The sequence below is a fragment of the Lethenteron reissneri genome, chromosome 9 (assembly GCF_015708825.2).
Source record: "Lethenteron reissneri isolate LAM-NWPU_2019-01 chromosome 9, ASM1570882v1, whole genome shotgun sequence".
In the NCBI taxonomy this organism is placed as follows: Eukaryota; Metazoa; Chordata; class Hyperoartia; order Petromyzontiformes; family Petromyzontidae; genus Lethenteron; species Lethenteron reissneri.
The window spans coordinates 4,608,564-4,634,347 of NC_083787.1; the positions used below are offsets into that span (position 1 = coordinate 4,608,564).

The 25,784-nt window shown below is 45.7% G+C and overlaps 1 protein-coding gene across 3 annotated transcripts in view; it reads right to left on the bottom strand.

Annotated features, from left to right (window-relative positions):
- Positions 1–25,784, bottom strand: part of PHKB (phosphorylase kinase regulatory subunit beta) — a 197,446-nt gene that overhangs the window by 30,919 nt on the left and 140,743 nt on the right. For all 3 annotated transcript variants that reach the window (XM_061548725.1, XM_061548726.1, XM_061548727.1), the window contains 6 exons: positions 19,856–19,939; positions 18,373–18,477; positions 14,110–14,192; positions 9,913–10,003; positions 6,964–7,025; positions 2,791–2,953 (listed from right to left, as the gene is read on the bottom strand). In XM_061548725.1, coding sequence (XP_061404709.1) covers positions 2,791–2,953; positions 6,964–7,025; positions 9,913–10,003; positions 14,110–14,192; positions 18,373–18,477; positions 19,856–19,939 — 588 coding nt within the window. The remainder of the gene's footprint in view (positions 1–2,790; positions 2,954–6,963; positions 7,026–9,912; positions 10,004–14,109; positions 14,193–18,372; positions 18,478–19,855; positions 19,940–25,784) is intronic.

Consider the following 25,784-nt stretch of genomic DNA (forward strand, 5'->3'; position numbering starts at 1 on the left):
TTTTTTTGTTACTTTACAGTCTCGTGCACGTACGGCCCTGTGAATCCACTGCTGGATGACGGCCTCCTCACGCCGAACGGCTTCGTGGCGGTTTATTGGCAATCCTCAACCACGCGCGTAGGTGTTGGTTGGTGATGGTGGGCGGCGTAGACGTTGGAGCGTAGTACGGTATAACATTTGATCCCCGAAGCAGCCTACAGCAACCAGGTTTGAGCCGGCGCCAGCCAGCCAGGTCCAATTGCGCTGAGCTCCCGAGACCTGACGAGATTTCGGGGGGGTGTGATCCGGTGTACGATTTAATCGCAGGCTAAATTGTTACAGCGATGTTATATTCCCTCCCCCCCCAACCCCCCCCCCCCAGGTTTTCCTTGCAATAGAGGCAGGCTGGTTCAATGGGGTCTTCGCCTGACTGCGCAGAAACTAATGTACACGCACGCATTCTAGGGCGCAACTCACTTTGCATGTGGGAATGCAAAGTTTCAGTTTCCCTGGATTACACCCTCCTCTCAATGTGTTGTTTGGTGTCAAAGTCACGGGCTGAAAATGTAATTCTAATCCGTTAACATTTTACAGGTTGCTCTCTGCATGCTCTATGTGCAGTGACTGTAATGTATGTGGAACCCCACTGAAAACCACGTAAATATTGAGCGATTGTCTGTAAAGTTGCAGCGCTTCAGTTTAACGGGGAAAATAAAACCGGCTGGCGCGACGCTGAACATAACTTGGGAGTGTTGAGCGTCTCCCTAACGCACCCAGACACGTACTCATAAATAGGCCCGTTTTCTGGTGGGACCGTCACAGCTAAATTTACTGTATCAAATTTAGCTGTGACGGTCCCACCTGAAGACGGAGACTTGTGTTGCCTCCGAAACGTCGTGATTTAATTGATTTATTTTCATTCATTATTAGTTTATTTCCATAATTTTTTACCTACGTGACTTTACCGATAAAACCTAAGAGTATGAATCTTTGCAGTCGCGAAAGCTTCAAATCTACAATTAGACCTGTAGCGTTACGATACGAAGCTTATACTCTGCAAGATAGATTTGTGAATTTCATGGGTCTAACAAGCTCATAATAATTTGTATGAATCCAGTGCCACTTTCTTTGCTGGTTTTTAGCTTCTGAACAAAAAAATAAACATTGCTTTTTATCTCCCATCTACTTAGCATAAAAAAACATATATTCAAGTTTAATGTTGATGTATACTTTCTTTAAACTTTCCGATAGAACTAAGTCGAAGCTCGTTATAAACACATTTGTTTTATGAAGCCCCGCAAATTGAGGCATATTTTTCAGAACGTGTTTCTTTTCATTGAGATTTCCTTTGTTATTTTCTTTTCATTTGTGAGCATTACTTACCCACACAGGGTACATATTCAGTTGCTTTCTAATTTAGTTATTTTCAGTCTTTCCTGGGAGGAAGGGGGTGGAGGCGGAGTCATCTGTTACAAGCTGATACTACGGATGTGCTTAAGTCATTAAGCCGAGTAAAATCGGACGTAGCGTATTCCTGCTCAACGATAAACCGATGTTCAGTGGGACAGCTGGTTGGCTCAGTGGGTTCAGCCGCCACCATAAGAGTGCCTGCGCTCACAACCCAAAGCTCCCGGCAATCAAATCTCCGCAGCTGTGGGCACCGCAGACGCCCGCTTCTGTTGGACGCCAGTACCACTCGCGCGTGACTGCACTTGTTTGTGCCTGCATATATGTATTGTGTGTAGCATGGGCTGTGTGTGTAGCATGGGCTGTGTGTGTAACACACCATGGATCCCATAGACCCTGGCTCTATTACTGCCAGTAAACAACACTGATGGCAAAGGAAATGTAAATCTGGCCTGTGTCTCTTCCAGTCTGACTCAGATTAAAGTATGCAACCTGCACTGTTTGCAAAAGCACTGGCGTTGGGGAGACAAATGCAGTGGTATAGCACGGGCTGTACACCACTACCCCCTTTGTATGCCAGTTGTTTTATTGAATGAGTGCTCGGTGACAACGTTTAGCCTCAGCAGGGATTACTTATATCGTCGAAAAGCGAACAGAGGCGAGCCTCAGATGGTTTGGGCTTGTGTTGAGAAGAGGCAGAGAGACCCACAAACTCACACCGAGTCCCATAGACTCACACAGAGACCCATAGACTCACACAGAGACCCATAGACTCACACTTGAGTCTATGGCTATGAAGATGGCACCTGTACACGACAGTAGTGGAGACCCAGGTTGAGATGGTAAAATGCGGTGGAATAAGAGAGATGGTATTTATGTTGAACTTCTTTCGCACCGTACGTAGCCAACCGTGCTAACTGGAGGTGCGGGTGAAGGACAACAAACTAAACTCAACACGAGATGTGACGACAGTGGCGCTGACCAGGAAAGAGGCGCAGAACAAAAGCAAGCGGAGAAAGAAAATCCCAGCAGCTGACCTCGTGCACTATGGGAATGTCGCCTGGAAGTAGGTAGCAACGCCTGTCCCATCTGCATGGCGGAATAGGGCGTAGATCATGCAAAATTAAATTCGAGCCAACTTCTTTCACAACCCTTTCCTCGTGACAATGAAGCTCAGGACAAAGAAGCCTCCACAAGACCCCAAGCATCCGGGTTTCCATCGTTGTCCAACGCAGGCCCCGGTCGGACAGCGCGTCAAACAAACGTCGCGTGGACGTGCAGAGATGGAGGGGAGCGGGTAAAGAAGGCTGGGGGCACGTGGCGGCGGACTGGGTTCGGCTGCCCGGGGGGGGGGGGGGGGGGGGACGACGACAACACCCCGAGAGGGACCGCACACGCACGCACGCTGAGCTTCATGAGGATGTGCGCCGTGTCGGTGGCGGCCCACTCGGCCGGCGACAGATCGGCCTGCTGCTCCATCTCGCTGGCGCTGGGCGTGCTCGACTGACGCTTGACCCGTAGGTGCTTGGGCACGGAGAGCTCCTCCAGCCTCTGGAACTCGGGGACCCTGCTCGCCGCAAGCGCCCACAAACGGAAGGAGCGCGCGCGCCGTGTGAGAATGTGCACGTTGAACTTCTTTCGCGCCGTGCATAGCCAACCACGCCAATGGGAGGTGTGGGGAGAAGGGATCGTTTAGTTGATCGCGGGCATTCACAAATTATGAAGGGGCCACTGCACTGGCTGCATGCTGCCCCGGTGCAAGGTCAGCACACAGGGACTCGTAATCCAGAGGTCGCTGCTTCCAGCTCTCGGCACGGCAGTGGCAAGTTTATTATTGTTCAGGCCACAACTCAAAACGCATCTCTTTGCACTTGCATAAAAGAACTGACTCATCGCCACAAATTGCTTTTCTTTTTTATATTTTCAACAACTGTAGATAGTATTGTATATGCATATATTTTTTGTCAATGTTTAGAATATTTAAAAAATTATGTTGAGCTTTAATGATGCTTGCTTTTATTTTTTAAATTTTCAACAACTGTAGGTAGTATGTAAATGTATGCATATATATTTTTTTGTCATTTTTTGAATATTTAAATGTTATATTGAGTTTTAATGCGTTTTGAGTGGCAGATTTGGTGCGAGAAAGACGCCAATGTACCAAAACAAAAATAGCATTGACTCGACTATCACATGTAAGTCACATGTGTGGGACAATTTGTGGGTGCTCCCTCCTCTTCCAAGGCAGTGTGGAAGAGTAGGCCAAACACCCAATCAAGGGGCTCTCTAGAGCTTTGTATTGTGAAGGTCACTTCTGCCAGAAATTGCAGGGATGCACCTTTTTATGAAATCCTTTATATTAAGTTCGCGTGCTTGCTTGCTTGCTTAGGACCGTGCAAATTTTTCGGTCATTTTTTAACCCACTTCCCGTGATCCAATCGAGCTGACATTTTCCACACAGACTCGTTGTGTGTGACAATTAATTTTCGTGAAATTTTTTTTCCAAAATTTTACACTGTTTAGGGAAAACAAATTAAATCTTTAATTACCAATTGCTTAATGGTGCAATGCAATCATCTGACCCATAGGTCGCAGCCATCTCAAGCCAGAGGACGAGAGAACTCTAGCCGCCACGCATATAAAGGATTTAGAGTGAAAAACTTTGTTTTTACGGGTTATACTTGTTATCCGACTACGTTAATAATGGGAATGGTGAAACACGACCGCTATCCAAAGACTCCTACATAATTCAGTCGCTTGAGGGCAGGCAGGATTGGTGGCTCACACAGGGAAGGAGTCATCACGTGCTAGAGAACCAGTGAAAGGTGCCCCCATTAAGGAAATTTATTATTAAATGCACCATTTTAATGAATTACTTTTTTTTCCAGTTCTCTCTATCATCACGATATACAATATATATTTTGGCAGTTTAAATAACGCACTATGTCTCGTATTTGTGACATCTGGCAGTGAACTAAAAACCGTGTTGCTTTGGCGAAACATGTTTAAGCCGGCTAAATCCAGCGAGACGCGCAGATACGGTGCACGGGGATGTCCAACACCGACAGGGGAAGAATTCTAATTTAGCCGCTGTGGATAATTTGCAAATCCGGAACTGTACATTTGGGCCATGACTCCAGCCCACGACGGCCCGCTTTAATTAATCTTGACACGTGGCCTTTAATGTTGACTTTATAGTGGGGGGAAATAAAGATCGTTCCATGATGTATGTACGTATATATATAGATTGAACTTCTTTCGCACTGTGCGTCGCCAACCCTGCTCACGTGATACCCACAGTATCGTGAGTCACACATGGAGGTGTGCCTCGCTGTGTGCAAGTGAACACGACGGCAAAGTGCCCCAACCGCCCGGCTGCCTCACTGCACTCGAGACCCCAAGCGGCGCCGAGCGAGCGACAAACACGGCGTCGACTCCTCCTTCGCCTTCGTTTCACACGGCGGGGGCAGTTGACCGGCAATGTTCGTACGTTCGTGTCCGAGCTTTTGGCCGGTGGACTGATTGACAAGTCGCTTGTGCGGAAAAGGTCTGATGTGCCGCGAGGGGGAACGGCCGAAGCGGGCCACGGCGTTACGACGGCGATCCGCGGTTTGTGCACCGCTGGCCGCGGGTCACGCCATTGGGCAAACTCTTCACTGCCCACCGATGTGTTGAGGGACAGCCACGACATGTTCCCACGTGGTTCGATACGGCGGCTGACCGATGGTGCGCGCGTGCGGATCATCCACGACAACAACTCAATCGTCACGGGCAGCGTTAACAGCGTCACCCGTAACATTACGGAATTCGAGCAGGGCGGTGCGAAAATAATGGGCCAAACACCACGGAGGTGCGACGCTGACGGGGGACGATAAATGAATTTGACACGGCCTTCGCAGCACTTTGCTGAACATGGGCTCGATGGCCATTAAGGGATTCCGCTTCCAACATAGGCAGCCTTGCCTCTCGTATTTTAACAAGTCGTGGGGACGGCCCTCCCCCCCACACCTTCCCTGCCTGTGGGGAATCACACAACACCCTGCCCTAATGGCCCCCGTGCTGCCAGGGAAGGGCCCCTCCCAGCTGCCGACAAGGTCAAGGTCTGAAATGGGGGGGGAGGGGGGGGCCCGAACGCTCTTTGCTATAAGACGCGACTCGCTCGGCGTGCTATGAAATGCGAAAGCAAAACGTGTGATTTGGGATTAAATCTGTTGAAATTTGCAGTTTGCGAGCTCATCGTGTGAAGTGCCATCGGTCGACACGTATAAACAGATCTCTTTTTTAAGTCTCCACATGGGGATAAAATGTATTTTTATTCCATCAGCCCATTCGCTTTCTGACCAAAATTATTGAGCAGCATTTCTTTGAACAAACAAACTGTGGACCAGGTTTAACTCCACGGTCACGTCACATCTGCTCCAGGGTTCCCAAATGTTGAGCGCTCCAAACAAAGAATGGGGCTCCTGTTCAAAGCAACAACAAAAAAATTGCATATATACCGATGCATTATGCGTTGTTGTGGAGGATTATGGATAAAAACAAATATTAACTGGTAAAATTCCCAGCTTATGTGTCTATTTGTTTACTCATTGAGCAATGTATTTATCTCACACGCTGCCACAGCTTACGCGACCGAGTGTGGCACGGCTTTCTAATGACGATGCGGCAGAGCCAACTTAAAAAAAAAAGAAGTGCTTCCTCCCGCTGACAGTTTTAATTCTAATGCAAATATTCTCATGAAATATAGAGCACCGGGGAAATACATTTCACGACTCTTAATTGCTACGGGTAATGTATTTGGAGTGGAATCTGGGTTGTAAAAAAATGCATGTACTATCAATGTGTGCATACGTGTGCTTTTTATATCCACTGCATTGGCACGGTGGTGTGTATACTGCACTCCGAATCCAGTGACCTGACTTTGATTCCAGATCGCAGCCAATATCCTTGGAAGAGTAATATCTAACCCAGTTCTGGGCCCCCTCTAGCTGGACTCAGCCTAAAATCAGTACCCGGTGTAGTGTATAAACATTAGCATGTGCAAGACAAGGATGGCTGGCCATGGTGCCAGCATGAATAGGTGGTCGTTAACAGTAATTTCCCAAAAAAATCTATAAGGCAGCACAGGGTGACTTTTTTTGTCTTTGATGATAAACAGCCTTGCACTTCATATGTTCGGCCTTTTACCAGCTTTCGTCTCTGAAGTATTGCCTACAGTTCCTCAAAGTGGCGTTAATTACCAGCAGACATTTACAAGTAGCAACTGGGCAATGCCGTTCATCATGAGTGGCACTCCAAATCTGGCAACGGCACTGACACGCACTTGTCCACTCTCGTAAAGTGAGGTCAAGGAATGTATGAGTCCGTGCAAATTAACAAATTACACGCTTGTTGGAGAGTGTTCTGCCTTCGCCGTTTTGCATATCGGGGGAGGGGGGGGGGGAGATGAGGCCACAATCTAGTCTCAGAACCTGGGACCAAAGCGCAAGTTTTACGATTTCTCGGTTATCCACAGACACACACACAGATGCCAATGGGATAAATAAATTATGCAACACAAGAAGAAGGGTGACGTACGGTTCGTCATCGTTGATGCGCAAAAAGTCGAGCTGCTCCATAGCTGCTCCAGAAATGAGTGTCTGTTGAGCAATAGGGAGGGGGGGGGGGAGAAATGTAAATTATTTCCACTTCTTTTTGGAAAATAAACCTCACCACAAGCTTTCCGTGAACTCTAGCAATCGACTTACATCCCCAAGTGTGTCAGCCACAGAACCCCCACTAAGGTACCCAGACATGCCTTCTCCCACACCTCCAGCCATTGCTGCAGAAAAAAAAATGAAATCTCACCTTAACCCATCATAGCCCACCGTGAGATCGGACTAACTTAACAAGAGGCACACAATGAGCCCAATAATTAAGGATAGAAAAAACCCGCAGAAACCAGTCTTCTTTCCCCCCCCCCCCCTAATCTGATTAGAAATGTCTCAAAATCAATTAAAAAAACAACAGCCAATGTTAAAAGCACTAAGAATCTCCTGATTGTCTAATAATATTCACAGAAATTGTAACATTATCCATATTTGTTTATTGGGTTGGGCCACGTGGTAGCTTTATGCCAAATTTCTTGTCATTAACCCTCCACCCACCCGACAAAAATGTCACGTTCACAAAAACAGCATATCCATGTGCCAATGCGTCGATCGCATTTTGACCCAATGAATCTCTCCACTCGTGGCTGGCTAAAGGCTTTTCACGACCGAATATCAAACCATCGAAGCGAGGCATCGCTTCAAACTGCTCTAAGCCTCATGAGGCAGTGAATGATGGCAATCGAGTGAGAGACTGCTTGTCCTTCGCAGGCCGACTTGAATAAATTGAATCAAGAGGCACGCTTTCCAAAGCGTACCGTTTCAAGGGGTTGACTCTTGTTACCGACATCGCGAGCACAACTGGGCCACCTTAAGAGGAATGTGACTCACCGTTGCCCAATTTTATTGTTTATTTTTTTCTCAACTACAATCAGATTTGTTCTTGGTGCAATCTCACGCGATTGAAATCATCAAGTGTTCAATTTGCAACTCTCTCTCGACTTGCGATGCACCACCCTGCATCAAGAAACTGTGCCGGAAGATTACGTCACAGAACTACTTCTGAAGTCGTTCAAATAGGCATCTTTAGCCACATTTTTTGTTGTATATTTTCCTTACAAAAAAAACGGTTAATAGGCATGGCAATCAAAACTAATTATGCTGAGCTGAGATAACGCAAAGTAAGTGAACAACTACATTTCATTTTTCGATTTAAAGCTTTCGTAACTGCAGGGATTCATCTTCTTGGTTCTTTCGGTAAAGTCACGTAGAAGGGAAGTAATAAAATAATAAAAATAAAACATAATAAAATAATTCTCACGACGTTTCGACCATAATGCACGGGCATAATATGACTTTGAAACCCCCCGCCCACCTCCTACGCATTTCCCATAAATATGCTAAATTCATCTTGATATGCAAATTCTTTTGTCAAGGCGCTCTTCTTCCCCCCTCCAACCCAGCTTAAATATACGCTCCAAGCTTGGTGGTGTTTCATTCTTCACCTGAGGACGGCTGCTTGTGTTGTGGCCGAAACGTCGTGAGAATTATTTTATTATGTTTTATTTTTATTGTTTAATTACTTCCCTTCTACGTGACTTTACCGAAAGAACCAAGAAGATGAACTACATTTCATATGATGGGTTTTTTTGTGCACTGTGTTGAGACCATACATTGGACAAAAGGACTCGGCTTAATTAAGGGTGGTTGCTGAGGTTTGAACCCAGAAGCTCAACAGCACTGCCTCAGCGCTCCGACACAGCATTAACCTCAAGGCACTTGGCCACATTCAGTGACATGTAATTTAATTTCGTTGGTCACAGTTTGGCCGATTGCATTGCATCACACACGTGTCCAAAACGAGTTAGCGTTGAATACCGATGACGGGGGCGCACAGGTAAAGTGAATTTTCATGTTTCTGGGAACATTTCCACCGTCCGAGAGCACATTAAGAGGGCAGCAGAAAAGCAGACGTGGTGACATTGCACACTAATCTCACTCAACCTAATGAGGCGAAGTGGGAGACTGGGGGGGGGGGCAGTTTGGACCAGAATCTCAAACGGTTGCAGCCCAGCAGCTATAAAATTTCTCGTTGCAAAACAAAGTATCCAAATAATTTCTGCAAATGTTGCCTAAAATTCAATTATGCCACTTGCAGGTTTAATGGCGGTGTCATGATTTTGGACAAATGCTCTTTAAGGTAGTTCATCGATTTATGTTAAAACTTATGTTATACATTTAAACTGAATGTATTTACCTCAGACTCTCTGAACATGAATGCGAGCGCATACAACCATGAAAACCACAGTATCAGGTTTTCACACCTGATGATGATTGCTTGTGTTGCAATCGAAACGTCGTGGGAATTGTATTGTTATATTTTTATTATTTTATTATTTCCCTTCTCCGCGACTTTACCGAAAGAACCAAGAATATGAATCCCTGCAGTCACGAAAGCTTTAAATCGAAATTTAAAATCATTGCTAACTTTTGGAAAGCAGAAAAAAAAAAGACAACAACTACGTTTAAAAGGATGTGTGTAAGATTATTTTCTCGCGTACACATTTGTAACGGGCCTAAGCCCTGAGATATGTACTCTACAGAAGACTGAAGTGTTTTTATGAAAAATTGATTCAAATTTGATTTAAAAGTCTCTAAATCAGACGTGCTTGTTGTGCCTGTGGCCCCGGAGGTCAACAGCGGCTCTTAAAATAACAGTGACTGGCACTCGGGAGGCCTCGCAAGCAGCACTGCCTCATGTGTCAAAGCAAAAGGCGACATTTTTTCTCTCCTGCACCGCCGCTCTTGAATTACGACATCTCGGGCTCACGGCGCGACGTCCGGGGAGGTCACTGCGGTCACGGCGGAACCTGTGGCCGTGCCGCCCGCCACGGTAACAAGGGAGTCATGTTTTTAGACGAGCAGCGTGGAGCCGTACCTGCAGTCGATCAATGCGAACTTTGACCCCTTCGAGGCTGCCTTGCTTGAAGGAGGCCAGCATGTCCAGCACTGGGTTGAATCGGCTCCCCCTTTGCGCACGCGCGAGCACACGCGAGCACACGCGAGCACACGCGAGCACACGCGCGCACAAAGACAAAGATCCCCCCCCGTATAGCTTTAATAGACTTTTTGTGGAAAGTGCTGTTAGCGAGCACCTATGAAGGCCGGCACAGCACACGAGGGGTTTGGGTGGTCAACGCCACACCCGCCTGCTTTTGTCTCCCTAGTGGCGATGTTTGCACACTGCACCAGGTACTTATTTGAGGCTGAGTCGACCTAGGGGAGGCCCAGGACCGGTTGAGATAATCGTCACTGGTGTTGGCCGTGAACGGGGATTGAACTCTGGTCACCGGGTTCATAGCGCAGTGCACTTACCGCTCCCCACATTTATCACAAACGTATGTGCACGTGCACATATACACAGATGGTAACATAGAGAAGGGTAACTCAATTAATGATCCTACAGTCAGGGTGCATCTGGAGGGTGATATTGAGTGGGGTGTTTTTGAGCATCTGGTTCTGTGGCTTTGATCGCTTTCGAGCATGATCATCTCGCAGTTTGTGCTACCCTAAGCGTGCTGCATTTGTTACCTGTAAACAAGATCTCGCACAGACACACATAAAACAAGGCAGCCGCGTTAAGCACGCTCAATTACAGAATTACGAACCTTGCGAATAATTAACGGCGTTTCAAAAAGGTCTGCGGAAATTCTCACAAAAAAAGAGTGTCATCATTTAACTCACCTTAAGCACGTGTAAATATCTTTTTGGTTCTTTCGGTAAAGTCACGTAGGTTGGAGGGGGGAAGAAGAGCGCCTTGACAAAATAATTTGCATATCAAGATGAATTTAGCATATTTATGGGAAATGCGTAGGAGGTGGGCGGGGGGTTTCAAAGTCATATTATGCCCGTGCATTATGGCCGAAACGTCGTGAGAATTATTTTATTATGTTTTATTTTTATTATTTTATTACTTCCCTTCTACGTGACTTTACCGAAAGAACCAAGAAGATGAATCCCTGCAGTCACGAAAGCTTTAAATCGAAACGTGTAAATATGTTTAGAAAATCGGCAGGCTCTGTTGCACGGATCCCTCCTAGTTTAACGCTCTTCACCATTTAGTGATATTTTCACCATCATCCACATTTATATCTCCATTTTCGTGGTCTCTCTTCCAATTCATTCAATTTTTTCTCTCTAGTGTATATCATGGCGTGCTGACTTCAGTACTCCCGTACACCGCAGTTCCCCTGTTTCGCCAGCAGCCAGCACTATGCCACTACATATGTATGAATACAATGGTTGTCGATGTATACAATGGTTGTCTGTCTATACAACGATGGTCTTTGTATGCGTCAGTCACTTGATAACCGAGTACGCCGGTTGCCTTTGTTTCTGTAACGTTGTTGAAAATAACACGTGAAGCCGCATGTGCAAGAAAATATCTAGCTGACAAAATGTCGACAAGCATGTTATTACTCCTAATGTATATGAGAGACAAAGATGCCCCATGTAGCCTTTAACTGACTTTCGGGGCAAGTGCTGTTAGTGAGCACCTATGAAGGCCGGCACGGCACACAAGGGGGTGGGTGGCCAACAACATAAACACATTGTCTTTATGACAGCTCTGTTTCTTCACCTGAGGACGACTGCTTGTGTTGTGGCCGAAACGTCCTGAGAATTTTTATCTTATTATGTTTTATTTTTATTATTTCCGTTCTACCTGACTTTACCGAAAGAACCAAGACGAACAACATATATACACACACACATCTGTGTGTACATTTTTAAGACTCGGGACACATTCACTTATTCGGTGTTGTCAGGCTGAGTCAAACAGAATGAAGAGATCGCTCCTTCAGGTAAAAATCGTTGGCATCTTGAGCTGCCGTGAGTGAGCACGTTGTCTGAGGAGTCAGGCTTCATCCCGGCGGGTTGCCATGCAAGAGCCCAGATGACGCTCGGCGCTCATCACAAAACGACACCCACTTCGACTGCTGCCTCACGGGGCATACGCAGCAGTGGATCAATTTAGCGGTAATGTGTCGGTCGGACACTCAAACTAATTAGCCAATTGGATTTTTTTTTGTTGGCGCGTCAAGCTAGCCAGGGATACCAGTGTGCTCATAAAAGCACCCTGATTTGTTCCAGGTTTGTATGAGGCCGTTCGCCTGCGTCGGAGTGTGCTCGAGAGCTAACGTGTTGGGGAAGTGAAGGGGTGGGGGGTGTTAGGTTATTTAAGCTGTTTTGTATTTTTGCCAAAGTGCCAGCGGTGAAATTGTTTTACGAGCCACGCTCCACAGGGAATCACTCTTTCCATATCGAGGGCCCCCCTCTGACCAGCGCGGTGAAATAACCCCCAGACAGAAAGCAGCGATGGGATGAGGCATTCCTGAGCTTCTCCCAGTGACCTTCTACCGTGCTCAAGCAGACAGTGATGGCTGTGTGTAATTACGATAACATAACTTCAACAAGCATACTCATCGAGATATTTTAGCAACAGCGTTTTCTCATTCTAGTTACTGAAAAGTGAACACGGTATTCTCCGGATTACAGAACATACCTTTGATCACTGTGGTTGAAAGTTGAGAAGTCAGGGGATGTGTGTTGTAATCCGGTGTGCGTGCGCGTGCGTGATTAGAGTCGTGTAACCTTATTGACACCGGGAACAAGTTTTGGGAGTGTCTCTTTGGAGCAATTTTACAATCCAGAGAACAAAGAAATGCCTCGAGGCTGAATCCTGAATTGTCATGTTGCAAGCATTCACTAAAACTCCCACGTGTCACATTTCAGGGTGACAATTTTACATTCGTCAATTCTATTAGAAAAACACTTCGGTGAATGTAGCGGCAACTGGCGGATTCCGATGCCTCACAAAGCCACTACGTACAATATACACAAGTGAAAAACATTCCATTTGAATTAATGCGTGCATTGTGAGCTTGAGAATCAATATTAACCAAATAACTGAGCTATTGTTAAGACCTTTCAGAGGCAGCCTGATGACGAAAGTCATCCATATTGAGCATATTCTTCTGGGAAAACATAAACGATGGCCCAACCTGGGAAGACAAGTATGTCATAAAGACAGATTCCACTCACTCAAGCTGCCTTGGAGCACTTAGAATCGTAAGACCAGCAAGGGTGACACAAGGTGTCACTGAAGGCTGCTGTGTGGATCCCTCTAATGGTCCGAAGCCACTTGTGATGTTTAGGCATCCTGACCTGCTAAGCCCAGAATCCATGAAAAAAAAATGCCCTTCATGCCTCCCACTGGCAGAGAAATTAAAGGACAAGGGATTGAGGCAGACCCCGCTGGAGAAAGGCATAAGCTCCGTCGCCAAATATGTGCACTGCCGAATTGATGTTCCCTTAGTGGGCCTTCAATCGAATTGAAAACCCCAAAATAATCCCTACAAGTGGCCTACACTTGCGAGTGGTGGTGGTGCAGGCGCAGCTCCTTCAAACCCATTCCAACAGACAACAGAGAAGGCTCAAACACACAACTCTCTGGGCCGCTCCGCAAGGGCCTCATAGAACACACGGTGCGCACTTTGCCGAGGAGAGCGTACGATGCACGACAATTAGGGAGCCAAAGTCACCGTGGGTCCCACCCAACAAAGTGGGTCGCAATTTACATTCGTGGGTCTGGGCATAGTTGAGGCTGCGGTTTAAAGGGCTGCATGGACACGGCACGTGGCAGGGCACGTCACGCGTGCACCTCGGCGTGCGCTGGGATATATGTGCAGCTGCTGTTAGCGCCGCTGTATCTGCACACGCAAGAGTGCGTGCTCTTAGCTGCATGCGTACATACAGGTGTGCCAGGATAAGTGCGTGTGTGTGTTTTTGTCTGTGCGTGCGCTGCGCTATGAACCTGGCGACCTGAGTTATATTCCGTGTTGCTGGCCACCCACACCCACGTGTGCTGTGCCGGCCTTCATAGCTGCTCGTTGACGGGACTTGCACTAAAAAACTCTGTGCGAAGGCTACACTGCGGATCTTTCGTCTTTGTTTGTGGCAGCGCGATATAAAATTCGTACACGCGGCGCGTGTGTTTGTGCGTACGCAGGGGATCGTGCGCGTGCCAAGCGCGCGTGCCACACGTGTAGGGGAGGGGGGGGGTGCTTCCCCTTACCTGATGTTATCTTCCCTAATGATGACCAGGAAGACGGGCCGTCCGTGCATCTTCCAGTTGTGCTTAATGAACTGCAGCGAATTCTGTGGGAAGAGCACGCGCGGAGGGGGGTTGGTGGGGGGGGGGGGCGGTTAGCTCGCACGCCACGGCAAGCAGAATAAAGTAACGGCACAGAGGAAGGCGGTGGGGGGGGGGGGGCTGGGGGGATGACACCGCGGGGCGAGCGCTCACGAGAGAGAATGGCGACGTAACAGCAAAGGTAGGGCGGCGGCCATTGGAATTCAGCGTCAGCGAGCGACGCGGGGCAAAGAAAAAAGGTCACCGAAGTATTTAAGTTCAAAACGAAGGGGCGCGGGGTGGGGGGGGGGGGTAAAGGCTGCGTGTCACGTATGGGTGACAGATTTGCAGTTTTTTTTACGGCGATAAAAACTTACCGTGTTAGGTACAGCTGTCAAAATTTCGTACTCAAATCTTTTTTCAAACACGGACACGTCACTCGTGATTAATACAGCCCACAGTGTAGTAATTACATTGTATATCATCTAATATTCAAGCTGACATATAGGTAGAGGCAGTCATACTTCATATATAAATACGTTATCTCTGCATTTACATATAAATTAAACTCTTAGAGAATTATTAAAAATACCACGAGGATTAACCAGGCCATAATATAAAATTTGCCCATGCATATCATTAAAGTTCATTTACTACTTGGTCTACTTTGAACAAATGTGCACCAGAGGTGATGATAACGAACGTAAATACAGAGACCGCAGGACCTTATCCGTCGATGTTTATCATTAAGTTAATTGCAGTGTGTCTCACGAACATCACACAGGGTCACAGTTAAGCTGGTTTTACATACCCACGTGAATCTAAGCCAACTACAATATCTATTACACTCAAGAATACTTAGTAAATTAGAGGGATGATGATAAATGTGCTATTAACATGCAGTTAAATACTGGAATGACGATGATGGAACTTACATGGGGGTGAGTGCGGCAAATACTTCTCGATGATTATATTCAACACATCATTTATTTTGTGTAACGTCATCAATGCAAGCCACCTCTTAGCACAATGGGGAGCAGGTTTTGCATGAAACTACTTTCCACACTTATCCATTCTCCATCGAGGGTCATTAACAACATTCACGACCTCTGCAATCGTGAAAATGCATCGAGTGTCGCACGTTGGCACGGCTATTGCGACCTCAAGCAATGCGTGAAAGTCTACGCGTATTTTCAATATTGCGTTTTTTGTACATTTTGACAGCTGCTCAATTACGCGAAAATGTTTGCACGCTCGCGCGCTCCCGCGTGCATCTCTACGCGTCCGAGGGTCCGTCAGGAATGTTTATATGCAAAAACCCCGGTCCGCGTACAATATTGCAGCGACGCTTCATTTGGGCACGGTCAAAGGCCACGAGTAATGCTGGCTGACGATCCAGAGTGTGGCCGTGCTTTACATCGGCTCATTAATCCTATCGGTCGCACAGCTGTGCCTCTATAATCCCGCACGGCCGCGAGGCATGGCCAGGGGACAGAGGCGAGGGATGTTTGGGCCAGCAGAGGGCGCAATTTGGAAGCATCAGGTCAGGAACATTAACTTGGAGAATGTACCATGCCTTCGAGGGACAGCACTTCAATTATCGAGTGTGCGTGCGCGTGTCTAGGAGCGCACACTCCGGGGAGCAGTGGCACAGTGGTTAAGCCCATTGCACTACGAACCTGAGCTTGATTCCCCGACATTATTAACATCGTAATAGTGATAGGTTATGACCCTTTCAACTGGTACAAAAACTGACACCTTTATACAAGGCATCATGTTTGCAATAACCACAACACAATCAGTCAAAATGCAAACAAAAATAAACAACTCTGATGATGATAATGATATGCACTGTCCTTGAAGTTGATTGGTCCACACCCGAGACAGCTTTTCTTAGAGCCTAGTCTCCATTGGTGTTGGACCAGATGACGCCAAAAGGCGTACAACTCAAAGAGAGCGCACTATCAGAGTATTGAGAGCTCGGGGTAAGCATTTACACTATGAGACCTCCTTTAGCAGTGGCAAAAAATAGTAATAGGTTTTTACCCTTTCAACTGGTACATTATTAACATCGTTAGCAAGTGGGGACAGGAACTATGCTTGGTTTCACAAGAGTTTGACTTATAAGAGCTGGTGCCACGTGTGAAAATCAACACCACCAACCCACTCCTGGGCTGTGTTGATGTTAATAGATGCTCGAAAACAGCACCTACCCCAACAGTCTACAAAGATAAATGGGGGTATCGTTGTCTTTTTTGCCTAACTGTGCACCGTACCGTGCTCAGAGATACAACGATGTTAAAATACATCTAAATCCAAGGTGCATTCTATTATATGCACACATGTGCTATTTATATGGGAACGCTAGAACAGTGGTTCATTCACTATACCATGGTCCCAGTAGCGTGGATTTAATTCCTAGCGAAGATACACAACATCAGTAGCGCCGAAGCTATGGAATGTCTTGCCACTTGATATCAGGCAGAGTCGGTAGAAATATTTAAGTGTGGTTTAAAAGCTCACCTCTTTAAACTGCCTTAATTCTTTAGTTTGGTCGGTTGTTTTCGTTTTTTGAGATGGCGCAGTAAAATACAGCAAAATATCAAGCCACCAAACTGAGTGCATTTTTTTACTTAACAGATGTTCGCGAAGAGAACTTGTCCCAACAGTCTATTGGGCCAGACAGGAAATCATCGCTTTCTTTATGTAATCTAATATTGTTTAAGAAACCTAACATCGATTGCCCGCTACAGAGAAATAGATGTTAATGGCTTGGGTGACTGATCTCAATAACATTTAACTCATATTTCTTCATTATCAAATGCTTTATTACCCAGCCACAGAGGCAGTAATGCGTGTGCACGTACAAATATATAATTAATTGGGCGTGGGTTCATCCAAGTTTATCAGGGCGCCTGTGTCAAGCATGATCACCAGATGTAATGTGAATTGTCATAAAAACTATCAATCATTAAACAAACCACGATGACCCCGGCGATGACGTGAGCAAAAGCAGTGCTGCTACATTTAGCTGATAGCCCAATGCATTATTGCATGTAATATTCATACACGCGGCACATGCATGCGCGTCCTATATACGGGATGTATGCATGAACATAGACGTGAACATTCGAATGTGTGCATATTTGCAAAAATACAGCAGCGCTTCTCTTATCCGCGTTGATTTGGGGCAATAAAGGCAAATCGTAATTCTAGATTTGTTTTCTCTGATACCAAAGTACTCTGCAAACCTCCCCGGGTACTACCGATTTGTCCATGAAGCCATCCAGATATACAAACATAGACACAACTTCAACCGAGAGCGTTTAGACGCTGTCTTTCCGACAGACCTGTTCTTCACCTGACGACGGCTGCTTGCGTTGTGGCCGAAACGTCGTGAGAATTGTATTTTATTATGTTTTATTTTTATTATTTTATTATTTCCCTTCTACGTGACTTTATCGAAAGAACCAAGAAGAAACAAATGAATGTTTGCCGCCATACGTGGGCGAGTCCTCTTATCTGCGGGTAAGCGGGGATGACGGGAGGATTTCTCGTGGAGATAAATAGGAGATCCGCGGATAACTTTGCGCCATCAATAACCGGAGTGGACAACGGCGACAGCGCGGTGGTTAGCACACCGAGCTCTGAAACCCGGCAACCCGGGTTTGATTCCTGTCCATAGTCTCGCGTCAGCGGCGAGTGGTATCTGAACTAATCCTGGGTCTTCCCCCCAAACCCACTTCACCAACCTGCGATGATCAGTATGGCGATGAGACACTGCATGTCAAAACCGGCCCCGGGGTTTGCTTGTACTGAATCAACGCTGCTGAATATATGCATATGCCAAAAGGCAGTTGGGCCGATAGGTGATGTAAAAAATACCTTATTTGTATGTGTGCGGGGATACGTAAAGGAGAAATATTGTCTGCTTATAAATGGTACGATCACTTCCACATGTTTATAATTCAATGGCGATGTAGTGATGTCAAAACAGTGTTATAATTCCACAACAGACTGTAAAATTAAATGCGTTCTTCTTATTAACAAAACTTAACTCATATCAGACAGATTTGGGCACGTTACCAAGGCTAGTGTTTGCAAGATATCAGCTATTTGTCTTTTGGATTGGAATCTTCGTGCTCGCTACAACACTTGCCCCAACTGTCACCGTGGACAAATGTGCAGATGCAATTGCTCTGTTACCAGGATGTCATCGATGAGGAGCATGACATCTTGGGACATGTAGAAATCACTCAGGTCGAACACGAGCGGACACGGCACCACCGTCTGCCCCAGGATCCGGTAAATCTGCCACAAACACAAACGCTCGTCACCATCCACTCATCCCTAACGAGCGACTTGAGCTGAAGTTGAAACTTTTCTCGCGCAAAATCTTTTTTGTTGCCATATTGCTGTGCGACGTCCCGTGAGAAACAATGAAACTGCACAAAGTGAACCGTTCAAGTGAATCGCAGCTCATGAAAACAAATCAAATGACTGGTGTTTGCGCCATCCTTATATACCATATGGCTGTAACGAGGCACATATGTCTCATTAATAAAGTCGAGGCTGGAGAGACCTAAGTAAGGCCTGACCTTTCCACCATCCCTATCCTCTTGCCTAGATGTCCTGCCCTAAGGAGCCTGGCAGCAGTTCTATGCAAATAAAGGCACTGGTTTGGCCTTTGAAAAAAAATGTCTTTCAAACAAACAAGGTTGGAAACAATTTAAATAAGGGTAAAATAACTACACTGAGTGTGTACATTAAATTAATCAAAACACACTAATTCAGCTTTCTGCCATAAATATATCCATGCTGTCAATTATAAATAAAATCCTGCCATGTTTAAAGTTTTCTTTGGGATTTCCTCAATGACCCCTGTGACCTAATCCGGCCAATCAATTGCTGTTGTATGCACAACAGCAAACATCAAAAGGGGTTAGAACAGTTGCACGTTGCATCCTTGCATGCAACTTAATTTCTAGAGTGGGCAGCCCATGGTGAACATAGCAGCATAAACAACATCATTGTAAGTGACACTTAGGATTGGCAAATGTCCTCGTAGCTGCTGTCCTGGGACATCTGCAAGTCTTCCCGGGACATTAACATTCTCAGTTTTTGTCAACTGTGTAATCATACACCACTCAAGACAATGCATTTACGTGTAGTTCTCGCCTGTTTAACTAAACTATATTTTATTTAACCAGGTAAGGCCTGTTTAGCGATCTAGCTCTTTTTCAGATGTGGCCATAAATGATAGCTCAACTAAGTGGCTTATCATGTGGAAATGTACAGCAGCCAACTACTCTAAATGTGGAGGGGAAAAAACTGAGGACCCGGAGAAAAATCCACGTGACCATGGGGAAAACATGCAAATTCCAATTAGTCAGTTTAACACGTAGGCTTTCGCGACCAATATTATTCATAATCAACGTTTTTGGGTTTAGATCGCGCTATTTATAAATGTGTCGTAACCCTCCACCACCCGACACGGCCAATCAGCAAAAAAGTGTAAATTCCTTATAGGGGAAACAAATACTAATTAACTGATTACTAACGTAGCATATAACATAGGCACCATCCTCGGAGTCTGCTTAATTGCTAAAATAAAATAAGATTAATGTCCACGAACCGATAAGCCTTCTGGGCCAACGTAAATTTCCGTTAATTGCAATGCATAGCTCACCTTTGATGTCCCAAGGCAGCCCAGAGGGCGATCGGGTCTCCCAGAGAGTCCCAGTTTTTCGTTCACTCCCAGGTACTGATAGGCCTGTGGGGAGACACAGCGAGCGGTGATATTTGAATTCAGGGAGAGCATTTTCCACTCAGAGCAGAGAGGGCTTCTGGGAAGGAGGGAAGGGAAGGCAAGGGGAGAAGAATGAGATGGGTCTGAGCTCTGATCGTTGAGTTGGGTGTGACTCCTTGTTTCTACAACATTCACACAATTTTAGTTTGAAAAGTAAAATATATTTTGCCGGAGACTTTAATAATATCCCCGTTGTCACCAGTAAACATTTTATGCACTCCTTCAGCCTAGTGAACATGGATGGCAAAATCAATGTAAGTAATAAAATAATAATGTCCAGCTGTTTGTCAATCCCCTGCCGGATGAAAACTTTTGGGGGTCATTTGGCCATACTTTACTCTGCTGGTCAGTACGAGGTGGCGAAAGGGGAGGCCCAGGACTGGTGCAGATATAATATAATTCTAGATGTGAAGCTTTCGTGACTGCAAGGATTCATACCTCTTAGGCTTTTTCGGTAAAGTCACATAGGTAAAATTTTTTTTTATAGAAGTAGTAATAGAAATAAAATAATAAATCACGACGTTTCGGGTGCAACACAAGCGTCCGCCATCAGGTGGGACAACCACAGCAAGAAACACTTCAGCATTTGTTTTGTGATTTATTATTTTATTTCTATTATTACTTCTATTAATTTTATTTTTATTTTTTACCTACGTGACTTTACCGAAAAAGCCTAACAGTACAGATATAATTTGCCACTGGTGTTAGCCATGGCCCAGCTAAGAATGGAACTCCTCCGGTCACTGGGTCGTGGTCTATTGCGCAAACTCGCTGCGCCACTGCTCCGCCGCACAGTATCGATGTGCAGAGTCCTAATGAGGGCGACGCTTTAAATTAAAAAGGCGGGCGAGAGTAGTAAATGACGAAAAACAGGGGAGGAGGGATAGCAGCTTTTCTAGAATAAAAGCAACGGCTTGCACATTTAACGCTCGGCAAAGATGCTAACTTCATTTATTTTTTTGCTCCCGCCAAGACGATCGATATAACGCATAGATCAGTGTAAGCCATCTTTCCAAGGCACTGGTGTAATTCCAGCAGCAATAAAAGCTTTCGCCCACCATTCCATCCCATTAATCTCGAAGCAGCCGTATCTACCGAAGTTGAAAGTAAACAAAAAATTACTTCTCACACAAGGTACTGTGAGCCACAAGTCTATTTAATCAATCCTAATGACCGTATCCTCATGCAATTGAAAACGTTGCTGTGGATTTCAATTACTTATAGAAGTTTTCATCGGCCGCTGTTTTTCTCCACTCGAGAATCGATACGAGTCTTGACATCTTGCGGCAGACTGAAGAGATTGGGATTAACTTAAGAGGGCTGCTGCTGCTGCTGCTCGAGTCTGTGAAGCTTTATTAAAAACAAGATCACGTGTCAGTGCGATACCCAGGCCGCGGCCGGCATCACCTCTCCCATCTCCCGCAACTGCTCGCTATCACGGCCAACAGGCCGAAACTCTTTTTCCCCAGCGTTTGTGTCAACAAATCCAACTTGAACCTACAGTACTTTCACAGCAAATGTTAAAACTGACGGCTAATAATTAGGGGGAGTGATGCACATAGTGGACAGCACACTGCCCTCTTGGGTTTTGAGACGGCACATTGCATTCTTGATTCCTGGCCGCGGCCAAAATCAGTGGTGAGTGACATCTATACGTTTCTGCGGCATGTTGAACTTATTTCGCATCGTACGTAGCCAACCGTGGCTAATCGACCCCGAGCCCCCTACTTGACTAACCAGCAGGGTGAAGTATGATCAATCGACCCTCATGATCGACATGTGGGTGGGAGGCCTTCATACAGCAAGGGACTTGCAAAGGGCTGTATAGAGTACAGTACGAATGAGTTAACTCAGCTGCGAATTTAACGGCAAAAATAAGCGTCTCTGCGATTCTACTCTATGGGGACCTCATTTGCCAGTAAAAATATGATAATTGGTTCTTTACCCTTCTATCTGGCAACAAAACTGACACCTTTTTGCAAGGAGTCATGTTTGCATAGACCGCAATACCTGCAGTCATAAATACAAACAAAAGACATAACTCTGATAATGTGCAAAAGGCGCACAACTCAAGGACAATGCATTGTCCTTGAGTTGTGCGCCTTTTGGCGTCATCTGGTCCAACCCATATGAGACTAGGCTCGAAGGAAAGCTGTCTCGGGTGTGGACCAATCAACTTCAAGGACAGTGCACATTATCAGAGTTATGTCTTTTGTTTGTATTTATGACTGCAGGTATTGCGGTCTATGCAAACATGACTCCTTGCAAAAAGGTGTCAGTGCTTCTTCTTGTTTCTTTCGGTAAAGTCACGTAGAATGGAAATAATAAAATAATAAAAATAAAACATAATAAAATAATTCTCACGACGTTTCGGCCACAACGCAAGCAGCCGTCCTCAGGTGGAGAACAGGTCTGCCGAGAAGACAGAGTCTGAATGACACACCCCAGGCTTGGAGCGACTATTTAAGCTGGGATGGAGGGGGGAAGAGCGCCTTGACAAAATAATTTGCATATCAAGAGGAATTTAGCATATTTATGGGAAATGCAGATATGCGATTAGTACTACTTGTGAAATTCGTAGGAGGTGCCGTTTCTTCGCGCTCCTGGTCCAAGAGCAGGCCTTTATCTCGCCCTCCTCTCCTCTCTACACACCGCAGCTGCCTGAACTCCGCGATGGACATCCCGCGACGTTGAAACATCGTCAAAGAAGTGCGGTTGAACTCGTTCGTGAGACAAATCCGAATTTCAATGCATCGCCCACCGCTATGACACACAGCCCCATTGCTCCCTGATACTTTCACATAATATGGTAGCCACGTCCAACTGCTTTCTCACCATACGTAGCCAACGGTGCTAATCGGATGTGCAGTGTGTGAAGCAAAATGTTATCAACTTTTGCCAATACATTATAAAACATCCATGCATAACGTTACATTATTTCTTTCCAACTACTCCTTTATGTTGGAATACCGTACCAAGTGGCACACAGAAAGCATACGGCCATCAATCGTGCCACCATTCGGAAGACATTATAACGTCATCCCGTGAAAGTGTAGACCACTTCAAGATTAAAGCACCCCGCCTCTGATAAGACTCCCGATTGCATTTGACAGACGTGGAAGTCTCTCTTGAATGCACAGTGGCTTTCTGAAATTAATGGGCTTCGATCGCACGCACGAAAACAGAGAAATCTCATTGGTCACACGCTGGGCTCAAGCAGCTGTTCAATCTGAGATGGAGCCAAGTGGAGTTAAAACACAGGGCTTTGTGATTCTACACGAGCAGTAAGATAAGATAAACTGGGCATCTGTGATACCGGACATCTGCGAAAGAAGAACTTTGTATCTCATTGGATTTCTCCGGTATAAATAAATATTCTGAAGATGCTGAAAGCCCATCGATGGACTTCAAGGTTCAGTTGATTTGTCTCGGTTATCTTCAGGTGAAAATGTCAACAGCTGCTCACGAGAGCAACTGGGGCGAGTGTATGAACGCGACGGTTCTGGCTTGCACTGCGAGTGTGTGAGGCTAATGCTGACTGGACAAACATAATTCACGGGTTCCGCATGCACTGAAGTTTTCAGCTGATCGAGTTCAAACTGGGGAAGCTGAGAATATTGGAAATCTATACACCTACATATCGATTGCCATTACCCCCCCCCCCCCCCCCCCCCCCCCCCACTAATCGTTTGCTGAGAACGACTGGCGAATCAGTTCAAATGTGACGGCCGGATTGATCAGGATCGGTGACATGACAACCGCACCCCTCCAATTCGCGTGGTTGGTGCCAACGAAGTTTAATGTGCGTATGTACACCTGTGCGCCGTGCAACGCTTACTGCCGTCGCCGTGGCTCCTTGTGAAGAAGGTGACACATGTATGTCACTAGATTTCAAACGAGAAATGCCGGCGAGTAGATTCACCGCACGCACGAGCAAAATCAAACCGACGCGAAAGCAGTCTGCCTTCAGAGTTCATCACTACCTCTTACGGCGGAGATTTAAACCCAGCCGGCCGTGAAAGCACAAGGCACTCCATTCCGTGCGTTGACTCCGCGTCGCGCTTTCAGTTTCGCAGGATGCGCTGCGACTACATCGCGCATCCAAGGGGAGGCGCTCAAGGCTGCACCAACGGCACAGAACGCGAAAGAAACCCCCGCACAGATGCGCTGGCAAAAAATTCATTACGATTGTACAGCGGCGTATCCTCGCTTGGTATGCGTCTCACATCCCCTGCGTTATTGCCGCCGCTGTTTAGCCGCTCCTCCAAACTACAAGGTGTCACTCTGCGTCGTAAAGTGCGCATTAAAATGTCATCAAGCCTGTAATAATTGTAAAGCAATCGGGCTAAACTCCAATTACGTGCAACGCAAAAGGTGGAATGCTAATCATGTTTTTTCTTTCCCGAGACGTGTGTTTGTAATTTGAAGATGTTGCCCATGAGTGTGTAAGGGAATGCGCGACTCCCGTTATTGCACGGACGAAAAGGGGGAACGCATTTCATAGGCAAATTCAGTGACACTGCCTGCATACCAGGCAGTGTCAAAGCCTTAACCGCATCTCAAACAAGTAAATAAGGGGAGTTTTTCACCGAAATATTTCATCTCCCTTAATTACCCCCCCTACTTGCAACAAATATATTTATGTTTCACAGAGCAGATTAGTCAAAGGCTACCGACTGAAATAAAATGGGTGGTTGGGTATCGAAACATTTTTTTTAACTACCAAAAGGTTAGAAACTCGTGTTCGGGAATCTAAGACGTCCTGGCAGGGTTTGCAGATAACAATGCAAAACTTCCTGCTAACTCCTGAGGCAGTGAGGGACGCATGCCATAACAAAGTGCACGGGATTGGGTTAATGTTTGCTGACGTTACAGACACTTTTTAATTTGGAGCTCAATTTTACTCAAATTATCATGCTGACTTTTCCAGAACACTTGCCAGGGCTAAATGTTTGCTGCACTCAGCTACTCAAAGAGTTTCCCTTTGGATAAAAACATGCTCAGTTTCCGTAAAACACACACGCAGAGTTTGTGGACTATGATGATGATTATAATGCTTTCAGAGTTGTACAGGTCAAAGGACTAAAATGATCCTTTATTCTGCAAAAGTTGTACAATCAAACCTTTGTTTTAAGAATTAATGGAAACGCATGCCAATTAAAATGTCACCGAAGTTTGACACTTTCTCAAATCGTTAAGAAAAATCACATGGTTTGAATGTATTCATTTAACAATGGATTTAACATTGTCTATCCCATAGACACTTAAGCTTCAACTTATAATGAGCAGTCATAACTCATCCTGTCTTCCAGAACCATCTAAGTGTAAGCTTATTACATGAAATACACTTTCTCATTGACGAAATGTTACTAAATGACGTTCTGCTTTACGGACCAAAAAGAAATATATTTTGGCCTTTAATTCTGATGAAGAAGCAATGATCTAAAAACTTGCGTGTGGTGGCATAATTATTAACACAAAAGCTTGTGCCAAAACTCATAACCTCAGTGGTGCTTTGATAAATCTCTGATTTCCACAAAAAAAAGCAATTTATATCAAATGGATCGCTTAAAGGGACACAGGGAGATGACAGCCTCCATGAAATCACGCTGTGAGAAAAGGAAAAAAAATTACAGAGGGTAGGACACGCAATGACAAAATAAATTCATCTCAGCTTGCATCCAACTGTCTGTCTCTTTGCTGCAGCGAATCCCATTCCTTTCTGTTGTGCCTACACTTCTGCAGGATGGGCCACTGACAGGTCACAGGTGTCATTGTTTCTATTATTATTATGATGGGACATTTGAAG